Source organism: Sciurus vulgaris (assembly GCF_902686455.1).
Source record: "Sciurus vulgaris genome assembly, chromosome: 1".
NCBI classification, from domain to species: Eukaryota; Metazoa; Chordata; class Mammalia; order Rodentia; family Sciuridae; genus Sciurus; species Sciurus vulgaris.
The window spans coordinates 144,241,123-144,263,040 of NC_136461.1; the positions used below are offsets into that span (position 1 = coordinate 144,241,123).

The 21,918-nt window shown below is 32.9% G+C and overlaps 1 protein-coding gene across 4 annotated transcripts in view; it reads right to left on the reverse strand.

Annotated features, from left to right (window-relative positions):
• Positions 1-21,918, reverse strand: part of ARFGEF1 (ARF guanine nucleotide exchange factor 1) — a 112,910-nt gene that overhangs the window by 19,293 nt on the left and 71,699 nt on the right. For all 4 annotated transcript variants that reach the window (XR_013757389.1, XM_079101239.1, XM_079101240.1 and 1 more), the window contains 11 exons: positions 20,062-20,233; positions 18,406-18,557; positions 14,435-14,563; positions 13,335-13,493; positions 12,962-13,112; positions 7,729-7,819; positions 2,835-2,875; positions 2,571-2,740; positions 2,075-2,226; positions 1,768-1,940; positions 615-775 (listed from right to left, as the gene is read on the reverse strand). Coding sequence is in view for 3 of the 4 variants with exons in the window: in XM_079101239.1 (XP_078957365.1) it covers positions 615-775; positions 1,768-1,940; positions 2,075-2,226; positions 2,571-2,740; positions 2,835-2,875; positions 7,729-7,819; positions 12,962-13,112; positions 13,335-13,493; positions 14,435-14,563; positions 18,406-18,557; positions 20,062-20,233 (1,551 nt within the window). In the remaining variant the exon portion in view is untranslated. The remainder of the gene's footprint in view (positions 1-614; positions 776-1,767; positions 1,941-2,074; positions 2,227-2,570; positions 2,741-2,834; positions 2,876-7,728; positions 7,820-12,961; positions 13,113-13,334; positions 13,494-14,434; positions 14,564-18,405; positions 18,558-20,061; positions 20,234-21,918) is intronic.

The window sequence follows — 21,918 nt, forward strand, 5'->3', positions numbered from 1 at the left end:
CTGCATTATTAGCCTGGCTAATTCAGTTCCCATTTTTATCATTTAAATAATTATGATAACACACAGCTACATTAGCCATATTGGGAAGGTTAAATGCATTGATATAAACAGGACTAAGCACTCCAAAGGTGCAAGTTTGTATGCTGTAAAATCTTATTGAAAATCTATGAAGTAATTCTTTTTGCTTACAAAGATTGATTCAGATATGCAAGTTAACACTGGCAGCCAGATTATCAATTCAACTTTTGATTAAGAGATAAGTCTATATTTATTCAGTCAGTTAACTTCACTGCTGCAGGACATAGGCAGACAACCAGCACATCGGCACATTTTAAAACTCCTCTGTGTCTAAGTTCCCTCATCTACAGAAGGCATAACACTACCTGACCCATAAAGTTGTTATAAAGATTAAACAAGTGAATACATATGAAAGAAAAATATGACATCTGCTATAATGGTAAATAACTACTAATCTTCATAGCTTGGAATCAAGCTCAGACTGTTGTTGGGTTCACTGAAAAATAAATGCTTCATATATCCTCAAATTCCCAAATTAAGATTTCTAATTAGAAATAAGTACTCAGGAAAATTTTGTTTACCAAATGATGCTATACCTGAGGTCTATCAGACACATATTTTGCACAATGGCGAATAAGTCGAATTGCTTCCATACTTGTGTCTGGGAAAGCTGCATTGCACGCAAATTCAGATAAACACTTTACTGCATCCTGGAAAGAATCAATGGTGGCTGGAAAGTGTTTTTCAAATACAAGGGCTAAAAGAGAAAAAAATATACCAAGATGACTATAATTTTTCAATCATTTCTAATTGTTCCCAATATACATCAACCTCTATATGTAATACAAACTTCTTATGTTGGTTTTGATATCCAACAAATATGGGATTCAAGTCTGTCCTCAGTAGGGAGGCAATGAAACATGTCCATTTTGATTACACTATAAGCATGGCACCTAATGAAGTGACTGGAACACAGATGTACTGAATCAATTTTGTTGAATAAATATGCCAAAGTAACTACTCTCTGCTTCTTGACCTATAAAATAGAGATAATACCTTACAGGATAGTTATTAAGCACTACATAAAATATTGTAAGTTAAAAGCTTTAGGATAATACTTAATTCAAACACACACTTGAATAAATGATAGCTAACAATGTAATGATTCTTGATGTTGACAATGGTTGTCATTATCATCTTCTATTCAGGCTTAACTTATATCCTTAGTATTTCAGTTCCCTTGAAAGTCAAAGGAGGTTGTACAATGTAGTAAACAAAAAGAAGGCTCCATTGGTTACTAGTTCTATGACCTTAGGAAAATTACTTAACCCCTCTGCACCTGAGTTTCCTAATCTATTTTAGAAAAGGAGTGGGGATAAAGATATGCAAAGTTTTTTTTTTTTAAATATTTTTGTTTTAGTTGTAGGTGGATACAATGCCTTTATTTTTATGTGGTGCTGAGGACTGAACCCAGGTTCTCATGCATGCTAGGTAAGTGCTCTACCACTGAGCTACAACCCCAATCCTCAAAGAGTTTTGAAGATTAAAGAAAATACATGGAAAGTGTTTGCCATGCAGCAAACTCTTAATCAGTGTTCAGTATAAAAATGAACTATTTGTTTACTCTGGTTCTGTAGGCAAAATATGGTAAACATAAAGCCTTTAATCTAAACTGTACTGGAATTACTATCTGAATACATTAGGCTTTTTTTTTTTTTCTTTCTTGAACACAGTTAAAAGAATACTCACTGACAATGTGCCCTGTTGTTTGAAATGCAAGTTCCACTATGCTTTCATCTTGATCAGATGCAGCTAGATGAAATACAGAGAATATGTTCTTCCACCCAGACCGAATATTAGCAGCTTGAGAATTAACCATCTGTGCTATACACCGTACAACCATATCTCGAATTGTTGGAGACCTAAAATATGAACATAACTGCTTGCATAGGCATATGGATAAAACTCATGAGTCCCTCCCCGCTTCTATTTTTTAACCCTATTGTAGAAAATCAAAAGGTTTTTCTGGTATTAAGCAATCCGACAAACATAATACCTGTTTCGTTTCATTATATGTTCAAAAGGTCTTAAGAAATCCTTCTGAAATCTGAAATTTGCAAGCTCCCCTTTCTCTAAAAACTTCATTGACAATTGCCTCAAAGAGTCTACTGCAAAAATAGCTACATCTTCATTAGGATTGCAGCCAACCTGTAATGGCAAAAAAGCAAAATGCTAATGTAAGTGGTAAAATCTATACTTCTTTTTCCTTTATTTGCCTTAGAAAAAGTACAAAATTAGCAGCAAAGGTAGGTAAATCCTAAGTCTCTATAAAGGCACTAGGTATGGTAAAAAATATTTAACAGGAAAAACAGATATTTTAACTAAATTCTTAAAACCTTGAGTAATCACTTCTAAAAAAAGAACAGAACTCAGAGGGTTTACTGAACTTAATTACAAAAAGTAATAGGCAACTGCTTGTAAGGAAAACAGTCTCAATTTTAAACAAAGAGAAATATTACAAATGTAAACAAATGCTGTAATTATTCAAATACCTTATTAAAATGATCTCCAATAACTTCCCAAATCCGAGACCACTGCAATCTTATTCTTCCCATGTTGTAGTATGATATTTCCACTATTTTTTGTAGACTAAACATTCTTGGATGTGTAGTGGAAAGTAATTCATCCATAGACACAGCACAGAGCCAACGGACAAAATCCACTATAACAAAAATACATGTACATTTTTTAAACTCAACTTAAAAAAATTTTTAGCTAAAAGGCCGTTTGTAAATATAACAAATATACATACTTACCAATAGCATTTCCATCTAGCCTTGTAGACCCTGTGAATATTCTGGGGAAAATAAAATATGTTTTAAAAATTTACAAAGTTTTACTCCTGTTATGTCAATTCAAAAGTTAAGTGGCTTGAGGTTATTAGCCATTCTATCTGTTTTAGGGGAAAACAAATCAGGTAGTCAAATGAACATTTTTTCATCATATAGTTTAGTAACAATAAAAAAACAGTTTAAATGTTTTTCCCTCCTATCTCCAAATGTATCCAATGTTACTAGAGTAAATACATATAGTTGTAATTTTATTAAATTTACAAATATCATATGTGAGGAGATTCTAAGAAAAATATTAATTTGTAAAATCAACGAACTAGTACACTATGAAATGAAGACTTTTTCATTTTACCTGATTTACCTACTAGCATTAATCAAGTTCTTAAAAAAAAAAAAAAAGGGTGGGTATGGTGGTGCCCACCAATTATCCCACTTACTTAAGAGGCTAAGGCAGGAGGATCCCAAATTTGAAGCCAGTCTCAGCAACTTAGAGAGACTGTCTTAAAATAACAGGGTCTGGGTATGTGGCTCAGTGATAGAGTGCCCCTAGGTTCAATCCCCAGTACTGGGGGAAAGAAAAAAAAAATATATATATATATATATAAATATATAAAGAGACACATATATATACTTTATTGCTATAATATACATTTGATTAGAAAATCCACTTATGGTTAGATATGATTTGATATAAACCTGCAAAAAGTCTTAGTTTAAGCAAGTGGCTTAGTCACTTCTTTAGGACACTGATAGACTATCCTGCCTGGCTTTGCCTAGTTTTCTTTGCTGACTTCTTTTTCATAAAAAATTTCAGCATAAACATATTAGTCCTTGATCTTTCTAAAATCTGCATTCTTCCCCATATTCTGAGTTTGTAAGCAAGGGTTTAATGTGACTAAACCTTCACAGGTTGGATAATATTCCTCAATTTAAAAATGCACACAATATAATTTGCATGATAAAAAGGATACTTTAAAGGCAGGAACAGGTCAAATACTAAGCTTAAAAATAACGGTAATAATAACAACTACCAATAACAAGGTGGATACTATTCTAGTGCTATATATAACACACATATATACTCATTTAATAAACAAAAATACCCTGTGAAGTATTATAGCCCCAATTTTGTAAACATAGAAACCGAGACAAAAGGATATTGAATAACTTCCTCAAAGTCACAGAACTAGTAAATGCTAGAGTCATCATTCAAACCAGGACAGGCGAACTCTAGAGTCTACCCTCTTAACCACTTCTGTACACAGCCTCATACTTACCTGAACAAAACATGAATTAAATATTTTAAATGTATTCTGGTTTTTACTTACTACTACAATCTGAATGTTCTCACATATCACGATCTTTTAACCTCAATGTCCTTGAATGTTTATCTGTGTATCCAGGTAATAAGTAACAAAAACAAGGCAGAAAACTCAAAAGCTGAGCTCCTGTGAAAGGAATGTCTTAAGATAGTCTATATTCTTTTCAGCAGAATGAACCAGTAATTCAAAAACCTGGCAGAAAAAACAACATAGGGGGAAAATCAAGAGTAAACAGGTCCCACTTAATCCAGTGGTTGGAATGAACCCAGAAATTTAAAATATATAAAGCCTACAACATTCTCACATGAGCAAAAATGAAAACTGCCAGACTAAACTATACAGGTATAGTCAGCTGATTTCTCTCCAACTATAGGTATTCCCAAGGAAGGCAAAGGCTATAAACAAACCATATCACAGACTCAAAATTAAATAGTAAAGAAGAAATGACAGGAAAAGACACAAAAGAAACAAGAAGGGATTTACTTTTAACTGAGAGGAAAGCAAATGGCAAAGTGTAGAAGAGACAGAACAGAAGCAGAGATGGAGATTATAGGCAACCACAGGGAAAGGAAGCAACAAACTCTGAAGGTGGTGAAATGGTGGAGAACAGGGCAAGAAGGACAGAAAACTACCATCAGCAGACAAGTAAGTTCTGTATACTTGGGGTGATGGTGGAAGGTAGGGGAGCATGCATCCTGGGTAGGGTCATTCAAATTCCTACTCACTTTGGTAGCATCTGAGGGGTCACTCTATTTCTAGCAATGCTCCACTAAAGTTAAGCCATGTGGGAGGGCACAGCAGTCTGCGGAGGCATTTAAAGTTAAGCCTTAATATACTAAGGCAGGAAAACACAGCTAGGTTTCACAAAATCAGTCTATGAAATGGAAAGTCAAAAGGACAAAAGTATAAAAGTCTTGCTTGCTAATATTAAAAGAAATGCCCTAAAAAGCAAGAGGAGGGGAAAAAACTGATAAGCTGACTACTTTATCCATATCATAATACCAATTCCCCTGCCCTCTGGACAAAAAAAATGGTTGGCAAAATTACCATACCTGTAAAAAGGTTTTTCACAGTGAAATATGAGAGGTAACATTTACTTTTTTCGACTTAACTGAAAGATATTTATGAGCAAACTCAGTTGCAATGTGCTGCACATATTTTCTAATAGGTGAGACAAAGTATGAGGTGTGTCAGTGTAAGGCTAGATCTGGTATGTTTAAAAAAAAAAAACAATAATAAAAACAAAAACTCTGGTGCTAAGTAACATTTTTAGCCTCTTAGAAGTAAATTGTTTTTGCATAAAATCTATCCCCTATACAATTTGTAATACTTATGAAACAGGTCCAGTCTAACAGTACTTAGAAAATTCTATCCTAGCAAATACAGGAGGATCAGGTACTAGATTAAAATGTCTATTAGTTTCCTTAAAAAAAAAAAATTATTTTTGCAATGGTGGGGATTGAACTCAGGGCTTCGTGCATGCTAGCAAGTGCTCTACCATTAGATTTCTCATACAAAAATAGAAAGTTAGAAAATTTTATCATCTTAAAAGTTTTCATGGAATCATATTTTTTTCAGTTGGTTAAGAATACTAGAAGAAGCAGTTTTACATGCTGGGCATTTTAAAATCTGAAGTATTCCATAATCTATAAAGAATTAAACATAGAAGAATTTTTATTTTTTCTTGTTTAGTTCCTATATTTGTGATAACAGATTACAGTATTCAGAACAACAAGCCTAAGAGGACAGGAAAAAAGACTTTGCTGGACAAGTACAGAACTCTCCTGGATGATGTCTGACAATATTCTCAGTACTGTCTTAACTACCAGGGTTATCTCAATGAGTCAGTTTATGGGCTATAGTTGGAATACAGCATGAAAATACAACACATTCAGAAAGAAAATCAGAATGAATTTAATGAGAAAGGAAAATACACAAGAATATAAATACTACACTAAATCAAAGAGACAACTTTTAATGTTTTCACTCAGTTAAAATTGAAATATTAAGATTTTATATAAAATGGGACATTAGAATTGTCTTTGCAGAAGTATCTAGTGATGACAAGCTTGAGGTGACAAAGTACAAAGAGAATTGTGCAAAATTTTCCCTGAAATACCATACATTCTTAAAACAGATGTGTAATTTGCTCAAATGAGTGTCACGTCCTTATATAACAGAACAGTAGGACAAATTAAAATGAGGTATGGTCATATGAAGAATAAGGAAAAAGAAGGAGAAGGTAAAAATGTTAAATCTTGCCCAAGCCAGAATCTTATAATGCCTAAACAGTCTCTCATAAAGACAGTAAAGATGATTTTCTAGAAGGCAAGAAAATCATTGGAAGATAGCCTGATAGCAGAAGGGCAGCTATTACACAACTCTGAAGTTGTACACAAAGGCAGAAAGGCAGAGAAGAGTGCAGAAAGGTAAATGAAAGACAGGCTGCCTGATGGGCAGGCTCCACCCCTCGAAATTCTCTGTGAGTGAAAGAATAAAAGTTATCACAATAATCAAGATAAGAATGGCCTGGTTATTGCCAAGTTATTTAAGTGTCTTCTGCCCTAGTTTTCTCATTTATAAATTCAGGAATCAATTTATACTCATTTCATGAGGTTAGTAAAAGGATTAAGTGAAGTAATACATGTGGCAAGCCTTCATGATATATAGTAGGCATGATACAATCTTTCTTCAACCTTCACAAGAAAAAGATGAATGATCCTTCTCTCCTAAAAACAAGACAAGACAAAACAAAACAAAACAAAAAACCAGAAAAGCAAATGCATGTTAAGAATTCTTTTCAAGGAAAAAGTTTCAGGAAGTGATTTCAAGGTCAGTAACTACTGGATACCCTAGAGCAAAAGGTTTTATCTAAAGAAAATAATGAGTTGGCATCAGCCTTCAAAGATTATATAGTTTTGAAAGTTTCCAACACAAATGGTTAAAAAAAATAAATTTTATTATTATAAAATGATGATTTTCAATTTGGGGGACACTGATTTGGGAAAAGCTCATCCTCAAAAGAATATAGTTTTACATGTTGGGTATTTTAAAATCAGAAGTATTCCATAGTAAAATAAAGCATAGTATGTGTTCTCTTTGAGAAAACAAGCTAAGATGGGGAATACCTAACAGTGTATATGCTATGTAAATTCTGAAGTCCTTTCCAAATAAGTTTATGAAAATTTCCAATAAAATCCTTTCATCTTTATCCATACTTCAGTTTTACATGAGGTATCCAGAAAGGTAATGTTTTCTATAAAAAGAAATAAAATATTTATGTTCTTTTTCATCAAGTTTACCATATCTCTAATGCCCATTAATACCTATTATAACTTAATTTTCATACCATTTTACCTTCTTCCCATCTACTATATGAACTTCATTATCTAAATCGTGGCATGTCATAATATAATCTTGTTTATTTTAGTAAAATTATTTTGGCAATCACTTTTTCTTTAATGAGCAAAATATATCTAAATGGTACAAAATTGAAATAGTACTCATCTGCAAAGGGAAGAAAATGAGTATCTTACCTATCTACAGCAACAACAACACTTTGAGAACTGGTTTCTCCAATGGATTCCTGAATACTTGCTATCTGCTTCCAGTCCACATTTCCTCCAACTAGCACAAATAAAAGAGAGTTGTTTCAGTTTGGAAATAATTATTTCAGTGGAAGAATACACTTATAGTTCTAAAACACATTTCTAAAATTAATTATTTTTCAATGAAAGTAAGGTTTTGGGTGAACAATTCTTTCGGCAACAGTGACATATTTCAAAGGCAAATATGCTTAGTGAGGTCTACAAAGTAGTATATAACACACAGTTGTAAGGCACAAATAGCAAAGATCATACCAATTAGGGGCACTGTAAATTTAGATCACAAAATTAATTATAATTATATTTTATTTCCTTTAATATTTATGAAATGCAGCACCAATTCCAGTTCCAGTGATACCTTCTGTGGATGGTTCCAATTCCATATAATTAAAATTTTCCTGTCATTTAATCTCCAACCTGATTCTTGCTAGAAATTCTACCTATATTTCTTTCTTTTATTCAAAAGAATCATTTATCTTTATCCCCAAAAGTGGTCCTAAATGTTGGACAGTGAAATAATATCCCCAGTTTTCAAATCTTAACCATAAAGTTATCTTTGATATCCTTCCCCTCCCTCCATCATCAAGTGTTCAACTAGTCATTAACCTTTCTTTTGATTTGTTTTAATTACTGTCTGTCTGTCTCCATTACTAAGCAGAGGACCTTTGTAATTATTGATTATTGAACAGCATCAGAATTACCTTGCTACTGTTGATTATTTCCCTCTTTAGTCTCTCCTTCATTCTCCTGCCAGATTAATACTTTTGAATTATTACCTTTATTTTGTTTACTATTATTTACAGGATAAAGTATAAACTGTAATTTATAATAATTTATAACTGTAATAGCCTAGTAATTAAGGCACTTCCTCTTTAATACTTTAACCAATATGTCTCTAAATATATGTCATGCTGTCTCTCAACCATCAAAACCCAATTTGAGTTCTCAAGGAAGGATTCCTCTTCATTATTCTTATATGGCTCTGAACTAAGCAATTACTTAATAAGCATACTCCAATCAGAATTATTTCCAGTTTCATGCAAGTTATTTTAGGTATATCAATGTTGCCTCATCACACAGATAAAAAGTTCCCTAAAGGTTAACAATCAAGTCATAAACTTTTTTGGTACCCTCCTACCTTATTCAATATTAAATTCAAAGCAGGTGCTTGACAAACACTTGTTGTACAACTGACCAAACACTCAATAGATGCTCTTCTGAATGCAAACACAGCAGATAAAATGTCATTTAAATCATATAAGAAGTCATTTAAATCAGAAGAAATCAAATTCTATAATAGGAACTGAACAGTGTGAAAAAGATAAATCACACTCTTCATGGAGTTAATTTACTAGGAGAGACAGGCAAGTTTACAACAAACTTTAATATAATTTAATGATTACTTCCTTGCTGAAATGAACTACAAGTAAGTTTGTTTAAAAATAAGAACTGATTTTGACAGGGAAAAGGAGTACATGGGGTGTTGGCTACAGAAAGTTTCCTCAGATGATGAAATACTGTTTCAAGGTAGAGACCTAGAAGGATGACCATGTGGAAAAGCAGAAAGAAAAAAAAAAAAGCAAATTAGAATGGGTAACTATATAATGAAATGCAAGCATGTAAGCCCACATCATGTTTCACCATAGTTGGCTGTAGTACCAACAATGAATTTAGCAGGTGAGAAGGAAGAAAAAGGTAGATGATGAAGCTATAAAGACAGAATGTGAAGAGTTTTGACTGTTAAATTTAATGTACTACTTTTGAGAACATTAGACTTCTTATAAGACTGACAGACTTCAATATATTTTCCAAAAAATAACTCCAGTAGTTTTTAGAGAACACTGAGATGGGAAGTGATACTGGAATCAGGGAGACAAATTAAGAGTTTATTTGTATGACACAAGACAGCAAAGATGAGAGTCTGAAGTAAGTGACAGAGAATTGGGGTAGTAGGGAAACAGTGTCAAGGAACGCTAGAAGGAACACATAACACGTTATAGGAATATAATGAGGAAAAATCTATACGAGAAAATCATGCCAATCATCACATAACCTGCTTTGTGTATCAAATGAAATGTCCTTTCTAGAGCTTTCTATACTTTTTATATTTAATACAATATATAATTATTATTAAAACTATTTAAACAAATTAAAGGATACATAAATGACTAGGAATTCAAAGCATTCATTTCACAAATATGTGAAGGTTTTCCAAATAATTGTATGACAGTATTATAGTCAAACAGTTCTAGTTTTACCAAGCAAATTACTCAAACCTATTTAGGCTAAGTAGTAAAGATGTATGTGCTGTAAGTATTGTCTAAACACTTACAAGATTAAGCCATTGCATTTTCAAATATTAACATATTTTTAAAAAACAGAATGAATATGATTCAAATTTTAAAATTAAGCCAGGCACAGTGGTACCTACTTATAATCCCAGCTACCTGGGAGTTTAAGGCAGGAGGATCAGAAGTTTGAGGCTAGCCTCTGCAGTAAACCTGCCTCAAAATAAAAATAAAAAGTTTTGGGGATATAGCACAGTGGGATAGCACCCCTGGGTTCAATCCCCAGTACTGGAAAATAAGTTTTTAAAATTATATATGCTATGTATTCTTAAAAGTGGTAAGCTTCAAGTTTCCAAAAAGTGAAGACTTTCATCACAGTTGGAAAAATATATACAGTCAGTGCTCCATATCCATGGGTTACAAAATCTATGGATTCAACCAACTGTGGACTGAAATATTTGCAGGGGTGCCAGGCACAGTGAGAATACTGCCTGTAATCCCAGCAACTTGGAAAGCTCAAGGAGGAGGAACTCAAATTTAAGGCTAGCCTCAGCAACTTAGTGAGATCTTCTTTCAAAATAAAAAATAAAAAGGACTTGGGGATGTAGACCAGCAGCTAAAAAAAGAAAGAAAAATATTTGGGGGAAAAATTATATCTATAACTGAACAGATATGGACATTTTGTTGTTGTTCTTATTCCCTAAGAAATATAGTATAACTATTCACAAAAGCCTTAGGTATTGTGAGTAATCTAGAGATGATTTAAGGTATACATGTAGATGTGCATAGGTTATATGAAAATACTACACTATTCTATATAAAGGAATTGAGTGTCTACGTATTTTGGTATGCTCAGGGGAACCAATCCCAAATGGATACTGAAAGACTGTATTCAATTCTGTCAACTTGATTACATGGATACTGCTGTTAAAGGAGAATATTAGTTTTCAACTGACTCGATTACAATGCATCATCTTCTGGCTTAAATTCTCACAATACCACCTGGTTTAGAAAAGCAACTACTGTCAAACAAGGTGGGCACAGAGGGATGGGGTAGAGATCTGCCACATGAGCTGGATGATAACCAATGAAGATAGCCTAAAGAGTGGACTCTGTCCAATGTGGGCCAAGTCAACAAGCTAGTTCCCCTCCAGGGTATAACTAAAAAATGAGAGTACAATGAACTAGAGGTGAGTGGAAAATGGATCAGACTAAACAGAAAAGTATATAGTATAAGAGAAAGCATAGAGTATGAGAGAGAGTCTTTGGAGTGGCCCTAAAGCCTTAACTGTTTTTCATTTCTAATTCTGAAATATATCTTTCCATAAATTCCCTTTTACTGAAAGGAGAAGACAAGTCTTCTCATATCCTTGCAATGCAAGTTACACAACACCACCATGAACAAATTAATTTTAACTCGTTTCAAGTATAATAGAAACATTATTAGCATATATCATTATTTGTCTATTAAAACTTTTAGAGGATTAAAATATTCTACCAGTGTTTTATTTTACAGTAACCTAATTCCATAGTCCTACTTACCAAAACTGAGCATCAGCAATGAACACTTAGAATTATTGTGGCCTTCTCATACTCCCTATGCAAAGCTATTTAATCAGTGCAAAATCACTTCCCTTGCTTATAAATAGTTTTCATTGTCCTTTATGCTACCTCATGAAGTAATTACAGTTCTAATATTTAAAGTTGGACTTTCAGGTTATGTTAAGTTACTATGTGGGTGCTCAGGCAATTCCAAATCCTGCTCCTGGATCACCTAGGAATCAGGTAGGAACCTTAAACCTCCCAGACCTCACACTACCTAGCTTCTATGGTATCAATGAGAGACAAACTGCACTGTTAATTGATGCAGTAGGATTAGCACCAGGAACTAATTCTTCTCAGTCCATTTAAAGCACATGGTCCTGGTATTTACTTCTTCTCCTATGGATCCCTTTCCAGGTTTGAAATCTTTTTAGATTGCCTAAGAACTTATCCTGCTAGCAGCAACAGATAAATTGCTAAAAGATAAAAAATGTCCAGAAATGTAAAGTTACAGTGCAAAGCCTTAAAAGGCAAACATTCCTGGATCATAAGCACATTCCTTATTGTTCTCTTTAAATCATGCCTCTATATTCTTATCTGGAGGTAGAGTAGGGAGGATGGACAGTTTCCAAAAGTGTCTAATAGCCCAACAATCATGCTAAATCCATTCATATATATTCATTTTTAATCTTAACAATATTATGAGTGGATATTACCTTTAGTTTACAAAAGTGGAAACCCAACCTGAGAGACAGTTAAAGTAACATCACGTTTAATCAGACAGCAATACAGAATTCAAACCCAAAATACAGCACTCAGGGCCAAAGGTTAAACTTTGCTTCTTCCCTAGTGGAATTTCTTCCATTTATGACTAAAAGTGTATTGTCTTTGATTTTTCTGCTCTGCTTTTGCTATTATTTTCTTTTGTTCTATTGGGTTAAATCTGCAAGTTCTTGGCCATACTGAATAGTAGGGGAACCTTAGGTAAAGGTTCTATACAGGCAGATAAGTTTGGGTAGGCCTGCATAGGGTCTTTAAAAGCTTATGAATGTGAATACTTCCTTCAGTTGTCCCACCTATCTATTATCTTATACTACCTTTCACACAGATAATTTAACTGTACCTTTCTCCCAAGCTCAAGAAGGAGACTGAAATTGCAAACCAGATCAGGCCAAAAAGATTTAGCTTCCTACTTAGTCACCTTGCATAAGACTAGATGAAGGATATTTTATTTAATTTCTTTAATTATATCTCATTGCTACAATAAAGTGATTTATAATAAACAGCTTAAAAATAATTTTTGATACTTTATAAAAATTTTTTTAAATTCTCACCTAACCCCAGACCTACAAATTCATCAGGAGCCTGATCTTTTGTCCCAGTCAGAGATCCTTCTCTGCCTCTCACTGTTCCGGAAATGTACCGAGGTTTCACTCCAGTTCCTATAAGTTGTGCCAGCTCCAACTGACTGATGCACTTTAGAATCTTCATTAAAAAAAGAAGAAAATGTAAATTCTATGTTTTAAATATCCTGTAAAATATTTAAACACATACAGCTAGAATTTAAACATAAATTTCATTATAAAATATTATAAAAATGTACTTATTTTAAATGTAACTTCCCACTTAACTATGTCAGTGACAGAATATTTAGCTAATGCTCATTTTATAAACCAAATTGCAAAGTGGAAAATAAAATATTTATACCTCATGCCACGAATTTCCTAAATAATTTCCATCTGTATGGGCCACTGTGATAAGTGTTTTTATTGTATCAATATTCTTCTGTTTCATTTCAGTAATACCAGAACTCACTGTGAGTAAGGTAAATCTTGCTAGTGCTTGGACATATGCATCTCTTTCCAGCTTAAAAAAAAAAAAGAAAGAGAAAAAGAAAAAATTATATTTACATGGTTGTAAATACAGCAGATTGACTCATCTCTAAATCCTTACTAACAAGTCATTGTTTAGTTTTTATAAATCATGTCATGAATTACACACAATGCCACAATGTTATAAAATGATAAAACAGAAAAGATATAAATTCCTAAAATTCAAAAGCAATGGAGGCATCAATTCAAGCTGAGATCTTGGCTATAACAAATGAAGTCATACAGTAAAAAAATATTTATTGAGCACTTTTGTGTTAAGTACTGTGAAGATTATCAAAATCCTGATTTATAAACTTGCTAATTGTTTTCTGTACAGCTCAATTGTGCTTTGTTATGTACTAAGCCAAAACATTCACGATTAAATATGAAATGGGTTTACAAAAAAATACAGAAAAGTTTGGTTAAAATTTATCCTCAGATACAGTATATACACTAAAAAAAAAGGGCCATTTTCTTGATACGTAAGTCCTAGGTACTTGGTTCACTTAAAGATAATTTGTTCTTAGGCTTAAGTCATAATACAAAATAAATAAAAATAAAATAAATAAAAATATATAATATGATTCAATAAGTGTGAAGAAATAACATTTAAATAAGTACTCTAATACAGAGAAATTCAAAGTCTTGGAAACTTTTTATATAGCTAATATTCTATAGAGAAAAAACTGTAATCAAAGATACAAATTTTAATATGATCAGTATAGAACCTCCCTTTCCATCAGTGTTTCCAAAAATTAAACATTAAGATTCATTTAAATGCTATCACAAATTTGAAATCAGTTTGTAATGTTAGATATTAAAATGTACTGTAAACTGAACTACATAGATTTCATTATAAAATATTATAGAAATGTACTAAATAATAAATAATCAATGTTTTGCAGACTGACTTATGAAGGTAAAATTCTGTATTACCTGAATGCTGAAAATGCATGCAATTCTGATTGCACATCTTATTCCTTCTAGGCAAAGAGAGGCTACTTCGGTATCATCGCAATCTTGCAGACCTACACTGAAAGCAGCCAGAAAAGGTGTCCAGGCCAACTAGAAAAATTAAAAATGTTTAAAATTAAAAATTAAAAAGTTAAAAATGGCATAGTTATCTAGAATGCCACCTTAGAGAATGCCATCTTAGAGAAAGGGAGGCAAACTATAAAATGCTGTCTGAACTTAAGTGGGAAAGAAAGATCACAAAATCAGTAAATAACCTTGGACATATTTTAAGAACAGCATCTATAAAATTATTCATATTGATAAAAGTTGGGAATAGTGAATATTTGTAAAAAATATTAGTCTACCCCTGACTTGAGAAATCTTTCTTTGCAAGCTTTGATCCTAGCAATAATTCATAGATTCTTTATTTCTAATAAAATCCTTTTAATCATTTTCCTATTTGCAACAAATTATATTATTCTCTTTTCTTTAAGCCTGAACATTATTTAGCTTATTTTTTAAAAATGTTTTACATCAAGACAGTGATATCTCTGGTTACTAGGTAGACAATATTAACTCTGAATACCTAATAAAGTTTATATAAAACCAAAAAGGGTTATTTTTTGACTATGGAAATTCCTAAAATCAAAACATATACTCTGAGGGCTGGGGATGTAGCTCAGTGGTAGAGAGCTTGCCTAGCACTTGTGAGGCACTGGGTTTGATCCTCAGTGCCATATAAAAACAAATAAATAAAAAGGTATTATGTCCATCTACAACAACAATAACAACAAATTAAAAAACAAAACATACATTTTGAAACATCTGATGTAAGGGTATTCACTGCTTTTAATAAGTCATCAAGAAGCAAAAATCACTAGAGTAGCAAGTGGTGAGGCCCCTAGGTTTAATCCCCACCTTGACAAAAGTTTTTCAAAAGGCAGCAGCAGCAGCAAAACTGTGCATCCATACAGCCAAGAAGATGAAAAATGTTTTTATCAGTGTACTAGAGAAATGACAACTGGAATTTTTTAAAGGTCTATGAAGTTTTTAGTATTTTTAAGAAAAATAGAATTACTCAAGAGCTTTGCTTCTGAACTCCAGAAAATTTAGAATTAAACGCTTATAATCTTTAAACAAAAGGAATATGATCCACAGTATCTATTTTCTTATTAGTCTTTGCCCTGTTACTTAATCTCTCCAAACCTCATATTCTTTTCAATTATAATACTTGAAGATGACACTACAGAGGGATGCTATCAGAAGCATATGAAGTGTAGTCTTATCAACTAAGGTTTAACTTCACTGGGAATCAAAGACAGTACCTCTTATCAAATTACACCTAAATAATATTCTGGAGATAGTGAAACTGCCTGTTTATAACTGTGAACCTTTGTGAAATACAATTTTCAATGCGTTAAAAAAATTCTTAAAATTGTTTATACCCTTTGAACATGGGGGCACACACCTATAACCCCAGCTACTTGGGAGACTGAGGCAGGAGGATTGTGTTCGAGGAGAGCCTCAGCAACTTAGTGAGACCCTGTCTCAAAATAAAAATAAGAAGGGCTGGGAATGTAGCTCAATGGTAAAGCACCCCTCCCCAAATATTTACACCCTTAATATCATAAATTTAATTCTAGGAATTTATCATTCAGTCTGTCTCCTTGGCCAAGGCTTATGTATTGAGTAATTACCACAAGCCAGGAGTTATGCTATATATTGGAAAAAGTGAACAAACATAATCCCTTGCCTCATAAACACACGTGTGTGTGTGTGCTGTGTAAATGTATAAATAATCAAACAAACCATTGTAAATATAATGAGGGAAAAGAATAGTATGTTATAAAAAGGAAACTAATTTAGAATGGAAGGGTTAGAGGCAGAACTCTGAGAAGATGACATTCAAATTGAAAATTACTTAGAAAAAGGAAAGAACATTTTAGACAAAGGACATTATATGAACACTCTGAAAAGAATGTGAGACATTCTAGAAACTGAAAGAATGCTAATGTGATTATAGAACAGAAAGAGATAGAAGAGATCCATCTATGACATTCAGAGAGGTAGGTGGAGTAAGGCCACAGAAATTTTAGGTTTCATAACATCATTCAAAGTCAATGTAAGGAGATTCAGGAAACCTGGGTTAAGGTACCTGTTTGGTCTAGGGGACACTGCAGTCACAAAGTTACTCTAAATTTCAATAATCTAGGTCATAAAACTAGGGGAAATAGTACCTGCCTTACCTATTTCTATTAAGTTATGAAAATCTAATAAAAAAGAGGTAATGAAAAAAAAAAGCCTTAAGAAAGAAAGTGGCTTTTCATTTTGTATTTTTAAAAAATCATTATGGCCTTTATAAATGGATAGAGGAATATAAAAGTTGCTGTAAGGATACCAGTTAGGAGCGTACTATAGTGATCAAAGATAGAAATAAGGATTTCTGGAAGAAGGCAGTGGTAGTAGAAATGGCATTGAGGGGAAAGACTGATTTTTTTTTTTTTGGAGGGGTGGGGATACCGGGGATTGAACCCAGGGCGCTGAACTCTGAGCTACATCCCCAGTCCTTTTTATATTTTATTTTGAGTCAGGGTCTCACTAAGTTGCTTAGAGTCTCGCCAAGTTGCTGAGGTTGGATTTGAACTTGCAATCCTCCTGCCTCTGCCTCCTGAGTTGCTAGAGTTACAGGTGTGCACCACTGAGTCTGGTGAAAGATTAAGTTTAGGTTGGAGGATGTTTAGATAACTACAGTTAATCTAGAGATTAGATTATAAAAGTTGTCTAGAAGAATTTTTAATTAAACAGAGAAACACTCATATGAGAAACAGCAAGATATAAAATTCTATACATGGTATGCTCACAACTATTTAAGGTAGAAAAGTAGTACCTATACAGAGTCATTTTTTTTTTCCTGAGCAGATTATGGTACATTTCTTATTTTGTTTAACAATGACAAAAACTCCCCCTCACCAAAAAAGAGCTATCTGAAAAGAAAAGCAAAATAAAGGTATACAATTATTTAAAACAAAAGCTCTTCAAAAATTTCATGATTAAAAGTATTTGTTTCAATATCTTTCTCTGTTTTATTCTAAAAGATATGGCCAGCTACACTCCACTATTCCTTTTAATACTGTCTCCCTAGCTCCCTCTCTTACCCCATAATTCTTCATCAACTTTTTACAGATACTTTTAGTAACACCGAGACCTTAAAGTTGGGGCAGAACTAGAAAATACTGGAGCTAAAAGCAAGCATAGAAATTTTGTCATTTTTCACTACCTATACATATATAGTTAGAATTAGAATGACAACTGGAATTATGATCTTCAGTCTCCACAGACTATCTTACCAGACTGTCTTATGAACCGAAACACTTCACTCACTTTGTCTTTTCAAAATGAACTGATTCCCGTCTACTTCCCTATAACACTAATGATACACTGCTTACTCATTCTGGAATTTGGAGAAAGGACAGAATAGGAGAATGAAGAAGTAAAGGGAAATCAAACTGCAAAGAACCAATAAGCATCAGTCTTACTAAATCAATCCACAAACACAAATAATATTCTGACCCTTAACCTGCTTTTTGGGTTCCAGGCACACTCAGAACCCTTACATTAGTTCACAGGCTAGAAGCATTGAGAGAGCAAGAGCCTTAGCATCATATTGAAATATGAGTTAACTCAAAAGTTTCAGACCAACTCACTTAGAGAAAAACAAGCCAAGGATTAATGATCATTCTTCAAAAGATTTCTAATTCCTAAGATCATGTGCCTATTAATTACTTATAGTGCATACCTGTTCTCATTTTCTTTCATTTTATATCCACTATGCCTTAAGTAACAGGCTACTGTTCCAGGTCAAATGTGTTATATTACTATACTTTAACTGAAAAACAGGCTGAATAAAATTATATAAATGTATATTGTAATCAAAAGTTACTAGTAATTCTAACCTTAAACATAGGCCTCACATGCTCCAAATGTGTTGCACTTGTAAAAGGTGCCTGAACATGACTCACAGCCTCCATGAGTGCTTTAGCTGTCTTGGCCATCTGTTCCATTTCTAAGTTATATAGAAGTCTTCTTTGTTTTTCACTGGCTACATCTGAAACAATAAACATAATTGGCATTATTAAGTATTTAAAATGCTATTTTGATTTTTTACTGTCAAATAAACACCATTAATTAATATTAAGTAAAAATGGTCCTAAGAAGCTAAACACGAAAGATCATATATTGTATGATTCAACTTACATGAAATATCCAGAATAGGTTAAGTCCACAGAAACAGAACGTAGCCTGGTATCTGCCAGGGTTCTAGAGGGAAAGGGAATGGGGAATAACTGCATAATGGGTTCAGGGCTTTATTTTGGCTAATGGAACATTTCAGATCTAGACAGAGGTGGTGAATGCACAACATTGTAAATTACTAGATATCAATAGAAATGTTCACTTTTAAATGGTGAACAATTTAAAAAAATAATTCCTTGACTAGGAGTCAGGAATAAGTAACAGCAGGTGAACTGTCACAGTGAAAGTGTTAAAGGAACATTCCAAATGTGGAATAGGAGAACTGCAGAAAAGAGGTAAAAGCAATGGGATCCTTGTACCTCGTGCATTTGAAAGATGTCCTGAGTTAGCAAGAAAACACTGTCCCTAACACTCCTAGGTAATTTTATTATTTTTAGCACATCACCATTTCCTTCTGCTTCTCATGGATTTCCTACCATCACAGACAAAAGAGGGCAGAGAAAGAGGGATACGAGTATGTTATAACATAGGTAAGAGGAAGAACATTAAATACAGAACAGGCACCTACTCAAGTATAAAAATGAAGCCTTGATTAACAGACCTTATTATTTTTCTCCTGTCAGCAGTTACTGTAATCTGCTCAAGCTTGAGATTTCACTTCCAAATAGAAATGATCAGAAAGATAGTAATCCTCCTTCTATATATATTATGGCTATATTCTAGAGTCATTACCCTAAAAGGGCCAGGAATGTCCTGCAGACAGATCATAGCTCTAATTTAATCACCACTGCCTACATGTACTTAGTGTTTAGACCAGAAATGGGTTCACAGTTGGCTCCTACTACTGGTTAGATCTAGGGACTTTCAACAGTGGCATAATTTGCAGACTGAAGTAATCATTTCCATCTTCAGTGATCCTAACCTTCCCCACCTCTTCTAGTCACTGTTACTTTCAGTTTTCATTTATGTTTAATGTGGATATAAAGACGATTATGTTGATTAAAGATGAAAAAGAGGCAGGAAAATAAGACAGAGTTGAAATCTTATTGTGGGGTGGTCTAACAAAACTCTTTGGCCTCCAAATTCTTGCTGAGATTAACTGCTAAACAAGTATGTATAAAATGAACACTAATCTGCAATTATTTAGTTTTTCATTAATCATTGGTCAGTGTGCTTTCTTCAGAATGTGGAAAACAATACAATCAAATCACCAAACTGTGTATAATATTTCTTGCCAAAACATGGTTCTTTCCCAAATTTATACAGGGTTGCTTATTTTAAATCAAATAAAAAACTCTTTTAAGAAACCATGTTTTTCCCCTTGTACACACCAAGGTTCAATTGATTCAGATACTTACTTTGTTTACTTGATTTTGTAGGGATTGTTAGTTCTTTTGTTTCTTTCATGGATATCTTTTTCCCAGCTATTTCATTATAAATGGCTGACAGGTACTCTTCAGGAAGGTCTTTACTGTCATTAATACCTCTATTCATTTTAATGTACTGTTCCTTTGTCATTTTGTTTTTAACCTAGATAGGAAAAACCATTATAATCCCTAAAATTAACATTAAAAATTCACTCATTTTTAGGAAACTGAATATTCAGGAGATTTTATAAATACCCTGAAGACTGAAAGTAGAAAACATTCAATAAAACATTTCTTTAAAAAAAAAAAAGAAGTCATGGAAAATGAAGGGAATATAGAAAAGACCCCTTTTGGCACATAGGAATTCACCTTGCTCTGATGTGGATATGAGTATGTGATAAGAAAGGAGGGCAACTAGACAATGAATTTATTTGTTTTGCCTAAGATTTAAGAGCTCTCTTTTAAGGCCAAAACAATTGTCTGAAACAGAATCAAGAAGATTCAAATATTAGTGCAGAAGAATATAAACATTTTGCCAATGAATTAAAAGCTGATTTTCTAAAATGGCAGATGCAAAAATAACTATAGTTGAAATTTATTTAAAACCAGATAACATTCTCTCTGAGAGATTATGAGACATTATTCTTGTAAAGGAGGCAGAAAAGCACTAGTAGGAGTGCTTTCCCTTAAAAATATAAAAAACATTACCAAGGAACTTATTAATGAAATAAGGACCTAGAATATTATAACTTTAAAAACTCATCGAGTCATGGCACTAAAAAATATGAATGTAAGCAAGCCATTTCCCTGAAGTTCTGACATATGCATTTGGAAAAAGAGACTCAGAATAATGAAACTGTCAATAAAAGGTAAAGGAATATAAAAATCATCTATAAATTTTGAATATGGCAAAATGTCTGTACATTTGGATTTGAGCAGAAGCCCACCATGGCACATTTCTGCTGTGGTAGAATTGTGGAAGCAGTATAAAACATAATCCTACTTTTCTTAGCCTGACATCTTTTATGCAATGCTCAACTCTTGAATTTTATTCTCACTTACCTGAAATAAGCTGTGCCTATTTCAGTGTTTAAATCATGCAAAGCTGGTTGATACTACCCAGTGAATATTAAGGTAAACACACACACACAAATGTTTTAATTATACCTCAAGTTTTTTTTTTTTAATAAAACCTTCTGATTCATAATATATACAAAAGGTAAATATTTTAGATGAATAAGGTAGATAATTAGCTTGCTAAAATTCACCTATATTTGAACTTTGAAAAAAATCAGCAATGAGAAAAACTGGTTTTATGGAATTCCTTTAAGTTACCTGTATTTTTAAAAAATGATGTTACTAGTTATGGTTCTTATGGTCCTTCCTCATAAATCACCTGGGGCCAAGATTATGAGTTAAATTATCTAACAGACTACTTAGCTTTATAGGAATTCATATGCACATCAGTACATGGACACTAGAGGTCTGATAAGGAACAGTCTGAGAAGCAGTTACTACCACAAGGCTAGAACATCAAGCATACTTCATGGACAAATCTCTTAGTCTGAAGACAAAATGCTATTAAAATAATGCTCCCTCACTGGTATATGTTCAACAACTCTAATAATCTGAGTGTTTATGAAAAGATATAAAAGGAATTTTTAACATTCTTCAAAATAACACAAATTCCCACGTTTAGAAGATATGGCGTAGTCATATGTGATACTGCTTATGTCTATAAAACCAAATGTCTTTAAAAGAATAATCTAAAAATAAAGATATGTTAGTCCAGGTTGTAAGTTCAAAAATACAGACATTTTTTCAAATACTCAAAAGTCTATTTAGAAT